The sequence below is a fragment of the Bufo bufo genome, chromosome 6 (assembly GCF_905171765.1).
Source record: "Bufo bufo chromosome 6, aBufBuf1.1, whole genome shotgun sequence".
Lineage (NCBI taxonomy): Eukaryota > Metazoa > Chordata > Amphibia > Anura > Bufonidae > Bufo > Bufo bufo.
In genome coordinates, this window is record NC_053394.1 from 205,730,652 (window position 1) to 205,743,051 (window position 12,400).

General features: G+C 42.6%; 1 protein-coding gene across 3 annotated transcripts in view; it reads left to right on the forward strand.

Annotated features, from left to right (window-relative positions):
• The window catches only part of KAT6B (lysine acetyltransferase 6B), a 373,094-nt gene that overhangs the window by 178,879 nt on the left and 181,815 nt on the right, over window positions 1-12,400 (forward strand). For all 3 annotated transcript variants that reach the window (XM_040435104.1, XM_040435105.1, XM_040435107.1), the window contains 3 exons: window positions 6,246-6,361; window positions 6,948-7,029; window positions 11,849-11,981. In XM_040435104.1, the coding sequence (XP_040291038.1) occupies window positions 6,246-6,361; window positions 6,948-7,029; window positions 11,849-11,981 (331 nt within the window). The remainder of the gene's footprint in view (window positions 1-6,245; window positions 6,362-6,947; window positions 7,030-11,848; window positions 11,982-12,400) is intronic.

Here is a 12,400-nt window from a genome sequence, read left to right on the forward strand (position 1 = left end):
TCATGCCGAGCCCCGTCGGAGCGCTTCCATTACATGTGAGTGCAGCGGGTCCCCGCCCTCTGCGACCGCAATCGTTACGCCCCTGTGTGTGTGTAGCAGGGCAGTATGTGTATAGCAGTGCTGTATCTCTGCATTGCAATGCTGTATGTGTTTCGCAGACAGGTGACACATTTATTTGGATAGGTACATTTAAAGGTGTTGTCTCACTTCAGTAAATAGCATTTATTATGTAGAGAAAGTGAATACAAGGCACTTACTAATGTATTGTGATTGTTCATATTGCCTTCTTTGCTGGCTGGATTCATTTTTCCATCATCTTATACACTGCTCGCTTCCATGGTTACGACCACTCTGCAATCTGGCAGCGGTGGTCGTGCTAGGCACATTCATAGAAAAAAGCACTAGCCTATGTGCACTCCCACAGTCCCGGCCACCAGAGAGGCCAATCATTTTTTCTATAGTGTGCAACATGCAATTGCTGATGGATTGAAGGGTTGTTGTAACCATGGAAACAGGCAGTGTTTAATCCATCCAGCAAAGGAGGCAGTATGGACAATCACAATACATTAGTAAGTGCCTTGTATTAACCTTCTCTACATGATAACTGTCACTTGCTGAAGTGACACAACCCCCTTTAATTAGGTGACCACATGCACAATTTCTGGTTGTTAAAAAGGTCAAAACTATTTTCCCCCACCCCACATTACACCCTAAAGTTACTGACCTTGACCCCTCCACTTTTCCTTTTTCTAATTTTCTGTTGTCTAAACCTGGGGTGTGTCTTATAAAGCGAAAGATACAGTAGGTGACTTCTGAAGTTAATTGGTCACACTGGGTTTTATTTAGGGGTGTCAAAGTACAGGGGGTTGATAACAAGTGCACACCACACAGATTTTTATTTATTAAAAATTTTGAAAACCATGTATTGTTTTCTTTTCACTTCACACTAGGGCTGGGAATTTTGAAAGAAAATAAAATCGTTTTGAATGCCCTGATCCGTTCGATCAGGACAACGGATTTAATAATCATCTTTTATATAGCGCCAACATATTTAACACTTAATGCCATCCTTCGGCATCAGATGGCATCTGTTGCCATCAGTTAGGTGTATTATCCTTTTTTTTTTTTTTTTTTTTTTTTTTTTTTTTTTTTACTTACAAAAAGTCCTGCAAGTCTGGCACTTTTTGTCCTCAAAATAAAAAATAAATACAAAAAACCTGATTACACACCTATCTAATGGCAACGGAGGCCATCTGATGCCGTCGGACAGCATTAAAGGGGCTCTCCGGCCCCTACTTGAATATTGGCCATCTTCATAACCTGTGGAGGGAAGGTTATTACACCAATACTTACCCTCCACAGCGCAGCCCTTCCTATGATCCTCTTCACGGTCACGTGACTGCTCCTGAAGCGTTTTGAAGTCTTCTAGTCCAGCGCTGTCTTCTTCTTTTCCTGCTTGGGGCAGGAGACGGAATGTCATCACTGACGTCACTGCCTCCTGCCGACCTTTTTCGGTCCCGTCGCTTGCACACTACTGCGCATGCTTTGGGACTGCCGGCTGTCTTCTGAGTGTACAGGCTTCTATGTGAACCCCGTACTGACTCATGTACCGCACAAGGCAAGCGCTGATCGCTATGCTGTGGAGGTCATTGGGGGAGCTATGGATGGCACATGGGTACCCTTGTGGGCACTGTGGATGGCACATACTGTGGATGTCATTAGGGGCACTATGGATGGCACATCGGCACTTTGGATGTCATTAAGGGCACTTTCGGGGCATTGTGGAAGTATTTAGGTGCACTGGATGGCTTGGGGGCACTGTGGATGTCAGGGGCATTATGGATGGCACATGGGAACTTTGGGGGCACTGGATGTCATTAGGGGTACTGTGGATGGCACATGGGAGCACTTTGGGGGCTCTGTGGAAAGCACAAGGGGCACTATGGATGGCGCATGGGGCACTGTGAATGGCACATGGGCACTTTGGGGGCACTGGATGTCATTAGGGGTACTGTGGATGGCACATGGGAGCACTTTGGGGGCTCTGTGGAAGGCACAAGGGGCACTATGGATGTTATTAGGGGCACTGTGGATGGCACTGGGGGTACTGTGGATATCACTGTTATGAGTGCTCTCACTGTTATAGGGGAATGTGGATGTCACTGTTATGGGGCACTGTAGAGAAAATCTAGAGTGACCCCATAACAGTGATATCCACAGTGCTCCCATAACAGTGACACTGTTATGGGGGCACTGTGGATGTCACTGTTATGGGGACACTGTGGATGACACTGTTATGGCAGCTCGGTATGAGTGATTGGGATCATGCAAACGATTGGCCCAGGAATCCATGGCTCAGACCATGTCAGCCACACTTTCCAGGCCAACCTCTGCTCCCCTGACCAGATAAGAGACTGGCTGTATCATACATTACTGTCATATCGTCAGTTCGTTCAGGAGAGCGCGGTCGGCCTGAGAGATGCGACGACACACGGACCGTGTTTCCCAGGCTGATCATGGTCTTATCTCACGTGTATCACACATGATAGCCTAAGGCCTCCTGCACACCAACGTGTACGCCCTATGGTCGTTCTGCGGGCTGCAATGCACGAACACCGTCCATAGGGCAGCCGCAGCGGATCGGGGACCCATTCACTTTAATGGGTCCACGATCCGGCTGTTCTGCAAAAAGATAGGACATGTTCTATTTTTTTTGCGGAACAGAAGTACGGGACGAAACCCCGCGGAAGCACTCCGTAGTGCTCCCGTAGGGTTCCGTTCCGTGCTTCCGTTCCGCACCATTTTGCATTTCCGGATTTGCGGAGCCATTGAAGTGAATGGGTCCGCATCCGTGATGCGGAATGGCCACGGAACGGCACCTGTGTATTGCGTATCCACAAATGTGGTCCGTAATACGGTAACGGGAAGCACACGTTTGTGTGCAGGAGGCCTAAGATAAACCCTTCAGCAGTCAGGACCAAAAAAGATAGGCTTAGGCCTCATCCGTTCTGCTTTCTCCAAGTAATAGATCCGCTAAATAAGGATAGTGCCTGTGTGAGATATGCATTTGTTTCCAGAGCCATTGAGTTCTATAGGTTTTAGATCTGCATTATGAGGACCAGAATAAGACATGTTGTATCTCTTGCTGTACTGATATACGGATGTGGAAAGCACGCTGAAGTCCATGTGTTTTCCACATCTGTATGCGAGTTCTGCAAAAAATAGTACATGTCCTATTCCGTTCCTCATAATGCAGACCTGAAATCCATAGAAATCAATGTGACTGCAAAAAAAAAAAAAAAAAAAAAATGCTGGTCACACACGAACAATATCCATATTTAGCAGATCTGCTTCTCGCAGACCGCAAAATGGATATGGTCATGTGCATAAGGGTTTAGATACACAGCTCAGCAGGCTGTATCATACAAAATAGGATTAGATACATAGCTCAGCAGGCTGTATCATACAAAATGGGATTAGATACACAGCTCAGCATGCAGTATCGCACACATACATGTTAGGATTAGATACAGATGTGTTTGGATGTGCTTGCTGCTGCTTCCAGCTGTGAGGAAGAGCATGTGGACGGTCAGTGATGAAATCAGATACACAGCTCAGCAGGCTGTATCACACAGGATATGATTAGATACAGATGTGTTTGGATACGATGTCTTTATGAAACTCTGTGGGAAGAGCCTCAGACAGTCAGTGATGGGATTTAGACACTGAGTGAGAAGTAGATTCATGTCTGGGTGTAGTAACATGGACACAGGAGTTGTTGTGGGTGTAGCAGCTGCTGCAGGCAGAGCAGAGTGGGGGGCGTGGCCAGCCTGTGACTCATCACTGTGCAGTTCAGCCAGGCATGTGTATCAATAAAGTTATGTATTCAACAAAACAAGAGGGGAGAAAGTAAACAGATCTGCCAGGATAATATGATTTCTTGCAGATGGGGAAGGAAAGCTCAGACATGAAAAACAGGTATGGGGGGCTTATGTATGGATGGTGAGGGGTGTTGGGAGCACACAAAAAGAATTTTGATTTTGGAACTGGACAACCTTTTTAATTGTGATGGATTTCACACAGTAGGTGTGATCTTAAAGGGGTTTTCCCTATTGATGAGGACAGGTCATCAATATCAGATCAGCTGTATGAAGAGAAGGCTATGCGCACGTGCCTTCTTCTGTCTCTCTTCCTGCTTACAATAAACATAGCAGCAGGAAGAGAGACAGGAGACGGCACTTCCATCTGTGAATATCCTGTTAGAAGCCTTGCAGTGCTAAAGTACTGTTGATCAATTGTTAGGTGTCGTCTTGGTCTCATGTTGTCAAAATGTGAACAGCATGATGAGGAGGACTGTTTAAATACCAATTGTAATTGAACCAGGAGATTTATTGGGCGATTCATGGATCAATCACCTGTTGTGAATTTTGCTGTTAAGCTCCTTGTTAGAGAACAGCAAGTTGTGCAAAAAGTACTGAAGCATTGAATAGTTGGACATTGTGCATTCAGAAGTTTAGAGAAGGTCACATTAAGTTCACCTGTAAAGGTTAGAGTGCATTTTAGTTTCATCCTGAAATTTCACCCACGAGCCAAATATATATTATATATAACTTTTTGTTAGTATTGTATATTTGAGTATAAAGTTCAGTACTATGTATGTGTGTTTATAGGTATATGTGAGTATACAGTGCAGTATGCTACTGTGGCGGCAGTAAACTTTCTACAATATGTACTAGGACAGACGTTACCTGCCTCCCGCTCCTATCCTGTCCCTCACAAGCTTTGCAGCTAGCGGGACCACTCTCAATGAGTCTACACCTGGCTGCTCGCTAGTCTTGGCCTGACGTCACTCCAGCTCCACCAGCTTTCTGCTTTCGCCACTGCTGCTGCACCAGGACATGTTATAGGCTTTTTCAACTAACTTTAGCAAAAAATGCATTCACATGAGATAGAGGGTTAGGTCAGAGCACAGCTGCTGCTGTACAGGCGCTGCACCAGAAGACAGGAGCAGACGTAGGCTGTGAGTACTTCATTAATAATGCTGATTAGTTGAGACTTGTAGTTTTTTTCTCTTTCTCTTCCCTGTTTTCTCCCTTCCTGAGAACTACATTTCCCAGCGTGCCTTATGGTGGGCGTCTGCCATGGGATGGGAGGTTGCAGTTGTGTTCTCTGGAGGAGGATTGTCACAGTGTGGAGGGCCAAGCAAGTGACACGGTGGGGCAATTCAGGAGGCAGCGTGACAGCGCCATTATAAGCATACATAAAATCCTAATAAAATACAGTTAAGTTTGTGGGTGTAACATGAAAAAATGTTGAAAGGTTCAAGGGGTATGAATACTTTTTCAAGGCACTATACTTGTAAAAGCTGAAGCTGCATCAAAGACCATGGCAAAAATGCATACTTTTTTTTTCTGATTTGGTTTTGACTGTAACTCAACTGCTGTGTGGGAATTTAGTTTTGGGGTCAGTTCACACGGCTGATTTTCAAAATACATGTGTGAAAAATCAGCGCTGAATCAAAGCAGATTTTTACACCTCAAAATTACATGCGTTTTTTGACTTATTTGTAATGCGTATTCTGTAGAGCATTTTTCAGACAGATTTTTTACTTTATTGAATTCTATAGTACTTTTCCCACAAGCAGTTTTTGGCACATTTACACTTTTTTTTTCCCTGCGCCCATTAATTTGAATGGGAATGTCAGTGCTGATTCTCCCCCAAGATAGAACGTGCTGCTTATTTTTTACACATGTAGAAAAGAAGCAAGTGCTGCTTCCTATTGAAATGAATGAAGGGGGTGGCTGTTTTGAGTTGTTTGCTGCAGATTGGGGCTAATTTTGAGGCAGAAACCCTTCAAAATCAGACGCCAGCAAACTGTGTGAACTGACCCTTACAGCTCTATATAAAGCAGGGTTGTAATACGGCTTTGTGGATGAAACCTAAAGCTGTATAGTTATGAAATGAGAAGTCTAAAGGCCCTATTTTGTGGATGGTCATCGATTCATTGACTACTCCAAACAGGGGGGGGGGTCACATTTGGGTCCTGTCATATCTATAACAAGAACAGACGCTAGATAACCATCATGCACTACTTACGGATGTAGCAGAGCTAACAGTTACACTTGGTGAGTTATCACATCTAGTTAATGCATTAAGACTATGACTGTTAACTCTGCGGTGTCTGTAGTTACCCATTTTATTTTGTGTAAGACCAGCCTAACTGTAAACTTATCCTTGTCCTACAGGTCATCCATCATGTCTAAAGTTCTGCCTGGAGCTCACATCCAATGTAAAAGCTTTGAGGTGGCAGTGCATCGAATGCAAAACCTGCAGTGCCTGTAGGATTCAGGGGAAAAATGCCGTGAGTTTCTTGCTAAGAAAAATGTAGAATGTATTTAAAGGGGTTCTCACACAAATGAAAAACAATGGGCCCCAAACAAAACAAAAACAGCTGTCATTTCCCCTTTACTCTTTGCAGCTCTGGTATCTACAGTTTGTGGCAGTCAAGCACCTGCATCTCCCAGGATGGCACTGCAGTCAGCTTTTTGCCAGGCTTTGTCTCCCCTGCATAGAAAATAGTCTCTAACACACAGCTCCAGTGATTCCATGAATAAATAGCCATATGGTATGCAGAGAGATATAGCTATATACTGTATTTCAGTGAATTTTTAGAAAGGTTTTTGTGTCTGGGCTGCTTCACTTGCCCCTCTGAGATCAGCACGCTGGCACAGAGGAGGAAGATAGCAGGTAAAATATGCAGGACAAGATGGAACAAAATTTCAGTCACAGAAACAGCAGGTGGCATTATCAGAGAATAAGTGTAATAATGCTTTGTTTGAAATGCCATAGTCTTTGCATAGTAATACTTTTTGTGGGATAACCCCTTTAAATTAATATAATTTTTTTGTTTTAGTACAATTTCATTTATCGTGTGTTATGTCTTGCAGGATAATATGCTTTTTTGCGACTCTTGTGATAGAGGATTTCACATGGAGTGCTGTGACCCACCGCTGGCACGAATGCCAAAAGGTATGACCGCTAATACTGTGTAAAATGTTAAGGGGAAACGCAGTAAAAATCGATCTTCTGATATTTCATAGATTCATGTGAGAACTGGTGACAATTTTCTAGACGGTCTGCACATGGATTTTGCTGTTGAGAATGTGTCACAGCAGTCTAAGCAACCTGAATTTGAACAGTCCTTTACTTAGATCGTTGTGTGATATTTCTATCCGATATATGCCAATTTCAAATTGTCCCAGATCCGGCTTTAGCTCTTCTATCCCTTGGTATAGAACAGTTCTCCTTTTTACATTCTACTATAGATTCTCATGCCTAAATATGTGACAAAAAATTGTGGCCAATTGGAAAATAAGAACGCTCATACACGTCTCAAACGTTCTACAGTCCATTAATGAGCAATACTGGTATGAAAGGATGTCCGCCTCGGCTTTCAACGCGTCACGTCAATATCAATCTAGATCGGAAGTTTGGATCACTTCTTTTTTTCATAAACCCCTTTGATTGCTGTATCTCTTTATAAGATGTGCAGTATTATCTGAGAAATGCCATATTAGCTATTAGCAAAGGCAAAAATTTATGTAACAACTGACATCTCGATTCCTTCAGGTTATTAGACAGTTTTCTATGTCTTTCCATTTTGATGTAATCTGTATAATTGAAGAGAATACCATACCTGTAAATCACATGTTGCCTAATGTACAGTCGTGGCCAAAAGTTTTGAGAATGACACAAATATTAGTTTTCACAAAGTTTGCTGCTAAACTGCTTTTAGATCTTTTGTTTCAGTTGTTTCTGTGATGTAGTGAAAAATAATTACACCCACTTCATACGTTTCAAAGGCTTTTATCGACAATTACATGACATTTATACAAAGAATCAGTATTTGCAGTGTTGGCCCTTCTTTTTCAGGACCTCTGCAATTTGACTGGGCATGCTCTCAATCAACTTCTGGGCCTATTCCTGACTGATAGCAACCCATTCTTTCATAATCACTTCTTGGAGTTTGTCAGAATTAGTGGGTTTTTGTTTGTCCACCCGCCTCTTGAGGATTGACCACAAGTTCTCAATGGGATTAAGATCTGGGGAGTTTCCAGGCCATGGACCCAAAATGTCAACGTTTTGGTCCCCGAGCCACTTAGTTATCACTTTTGCCTTATGGCACGGTGCTCCATCGTGCTGGAAAATGCATTGTTCTTCACCAAACTGTTGTTGGATTGTTGGAAGAAGTTGCTGTTGGAGGGTGTTTTGGTACCATTCTTTATTCATGGCTGTGTTTTTGGGCAAAATTGTGAGTGAGCCCACTCCCTTGGATGAGAAGCAACCCCACACATGAATGGTCTCAGGATGCTTTACTGTTGGCATGACACAGGACTGATGGTAGCGCTCACCTTTTCTTCTCCGGACAAGCCTTTTTCCAGATGCCCCAAACAATCGGAAAGAGGCTTCATCGGAGAATATGACTTTTCCCCAGTCCTCAGCAGTCCATTCACCATACTTTCTGCAGAAGATCAATCTGTCCCTGATTTTTTTTTTGGAGAGAAGTGGCTTCTTTGCTGCCCTTCTTGACACCAGGCCATCTTCCAAAAGTCTTCGCCTCACTGTGCGTGCAGATGCGCTCACACCTGCCTGCTGCCATTCCTGAGCAAGCTCTGCACTGGTGGCACTCCGATCCCGCAGCTGAATCCTCTTTAGGAGACGATCCTGGCGCTTGCTGGACTTTCTTGGACGCCCTGAAGCCTTCTTAACAAGAATTGAACCTCTTTCCTTGAAGTTCTTGATGATCCTATAAATTGTTGATTGAGGTGCAATCTTAGTATCCACAATATCCTTGCCTGTGAAGCCATTTTTATGCAACGCAATGATGGCAGCACGTGTTTCTTTGCAGGTCACCATGGTTAACAATGGAAGAACAATGATTTCAAGCATCACCCTCCTTTTAACATGTCAAGTCTGCCATTTTAACCCAATCAGCCTGACCTAATGATCTCCAGCCTTGTGCTCGTCAACATTCTCACCTGAGTTAACAAGACGATTACTGAAATGATCTCAGCAGGTCCTTTAATGACAGCAATGAAATGCAGTGGAAAGTTTTATTTGGGATTAAGTTAATTTTCATGGCAAAGAAGGACTATGCAATTCATCTGATCACTCTTCATAACATTCTGGAGTATATGCAAATTGCTTTTATAAAAACTTAAGCAGCAACTTTTCCAATTTTTATGTAATTCTCAAAACTTTTGGCCACGACTGTATACTTGATGGTATTTCAATAAAAATAAAAAATAAACATTTCTAATGGACTATTTTTATAAATTGCCCTCTAATTTTTTTCAATCCAGGGTATCTTTTCATGAACTAGAACCAAACACTGAATTGTGTATTCTAGCAGAGGAACCACTAATACTTGACATTGCTTGCCTTTGTTTATTGTAGAGATTGTTTTTTTTTCTTTACATGTGACTCCGTTTAACTTTCCCTAGGAAGTATAATTTGCATAGAATAGTAGGTTGTCACAGGTATCTGGAGCCATGCTGACTGCCCTGCATCCCACAGCTGCTGAAGGATGTGCTGGGGAGGATCCAGAGAGCGCACGGCGATCAAAGTTGTCTCACAGATGCTTGATTGAGTTCAAGTCTGGGGAATTAGTAGGCCAGGGTAGTACCTGGAAGTCTTGGCCATGCTCTTCCAACGAACCATGTCTAGCTGGTTTGACATGTCGCATTGTCTTGCTGAAAGATCCCATCTGCCCAGGGAAGACAATCGACACGTATGTGTTTACTTCATCTGAAAGAATGGATTCATTCCCAAATCAATTGAGTGCCTTCCACATGGATGAGTGGGCCGAGAAAATGCCACAAAAACTTTCCTCAGACCATAATGCTGCCACCGCCAGCTTGTGTTTTTCCAAAAATGGTTGCAGGGTGTTTGTTCTCTAATGTTTCTCGCCTGAAATGCCAACTTTTATCCGGTCGATGAATTGTGGTAGCTTTTGATAACATTTTAAAATGAAAATACTGAATCAAATCCTGAAAGAACTATATCTGCTGAAGCTTACCATCTGCTTTATGGTGCCCTTAAAGTGGCATAAAAGACCTGATGGAGCCTCCTCAATAAAACTCTTAAGAAACGTGATATTTCTTCACCTGTTGACTTAAAGTGAACCTGTCACCATTAAAAAATACTGTCCAGTCTATTGGCATCACGTTAGAGCAGGAGTAGCTGAAAAGATCGACATATAGTTTTGTGGGAAAAAGATTTTAGTATAGCTTGTAACTGAAATCTTAGGACATTCTGAAAAGTTTTCAGAACTGGACCGCGCTGCTGTATTAGCCAATCCGGGAACCTTCACTCACTCTAGCACAAAGCCGTCAGCATATTGGGACACAGAGAACAAGACTTCCTTCCACAGGCACACTCCTCTCTTCCAAAACACTCCTGTCATATATCACGAGAGCGCATCGATAGTGAAGTACTGCTTAGTCCAGTCAGATAAAAAGGTTTATTATACTCACAAGTGCAGATCTTGGTAAAAGCATATCACATATCCATAAAACACCTATTCATGCCTCACCTGGGTTTCACTTTTGCGCTTCATCAGGGGCTTTTTATCTGACTGGACTAAGCAGTACTTCACAATCGATGCGCTCTCTCGATATTTGACAGGAGTGTGTTGGAAGAGATGAATGTGCCTGTGGAAGGAAGTCTGGTTCTCTGTGTCCCAATATGCTGACTGCTCTGTGCTAGAGTGAAGATTCCCGGATTGGCTAATAGAGCAGCGTGGTCCAGTTCTGAAAACTTTTTGGCTATCGGTGTGAACACTTCCCACTTCATATTTTGGATCTGCGACGCTAGCAATACAGGCAACGTACCAGTGTTTTTTATATTTTATTGACATTAGGACAGTGAGTTTAGTATTCCAGTGAGTGGAGAAATGCAAAGACTGGCATTTTAATTTGTACGCAAAGATAGCTCTGAGGCACTTATAAGGACTGCCCACAAAAGACGTAGGGATTTAAATAAATTAATAAAACCTAAGTTATGCTGAATCTTTTCCCTTAAAGCTGTGCCTCAATATGCTTGGCTCCTCCTGCTCGATTACATGATACCGACAGATCAGCCTGTTTGTTTGACGTGGCCCACGTTTCCTTTTGTGGGCATGCCATTTGAGAATATATTTACCAGCAAGTAAGGCTGTGTTCACATCTGCTGCAGAGACTTTGTTAGGTGCCCCTGGTTGCCGTTCGTGTCTATTATGTGATGGATCTAGCATTTATGTTGTTTTGTTGCTGTAATGGAGCAAAAGAACAGAAATAAGGCCAAATATGAATGCAGACTTAAAGGGATATGCCACCAATGTCAGATGGACACCTCTGGGACCTGCTTCTATCTCTAGAACGGGTCCGTTAAGGAGCGTGCAACATGCATGCGCACATGCTCTACATTTTACTTCTATGGGAGTTCAGAAAATATTGTTGAGCAAGTGCACTCAGCTATTTTGGGAAGTCCTATAGAAGTGAATAGAGAGTGCACCATGCATGCATGGTCACCTCTCCATTCACCACTATGGGGCTGCTGAAAATAGCCGAGGCAGTGCTTGACTATTTTCATAAATCCTGTGGGTGCCCATTCTGGAGATGGGAGTTGTTCCCAAAGGTAGAATCTGCAACTGTTTCACATTGGTGGCATATCCTTGTAATATGTCCAAAGTCTGAAATGGCAATACCCCTTTAAATGTCAGTTGCATTTATATATATTTTTTTTATGAAGTAGCATACTACTCATTGCGCTCTCCTGGTATCATTTTAGTATTTTTTGTCTGTTTTAGGAATGTGGATTTGTCAGGTTTGCCGGCCAAAAAAGAAGGGACGTAAGATCCTCCAAGAAAAAGCTGCTCAAATTAAGAGGCGATATGCTAAACCAGTGGGCCGACCAAAAAGCAAACTAAAACAACGAATGTTGTAGGTATTTTCACATTTACTATTAATGTGCCTTTATTTCCACAAAACCTGTTTAAATGTATGAGGGCTTCTTTGGGTTTGTCCATTATAAACACTTTTTGGCAACTTACATAAAATCAGATCTCTGTTATATTTGGTGGTATAGTTGTTCTGTCTTCATACACGTTCACACAGTGTGCAGTCTGACATTCAGTATAAACCATTCCTGTCTTCCAAATAGGAGGACTGTTTTCTGTAGTCTAACTTGTTTATTGGCAAAACAGGAGTATTTGATGTGATCAATCAATTGGGGTAAAACTATAAGAATACAAATAACTTGTATAAGTATAAAGCATAACATGTATCAGATAAAAGCAAAAAGGCAAAACAGGCACTAACCATCTGAGATCAATGGTAAAAATTACTGTTTTTAATGATTA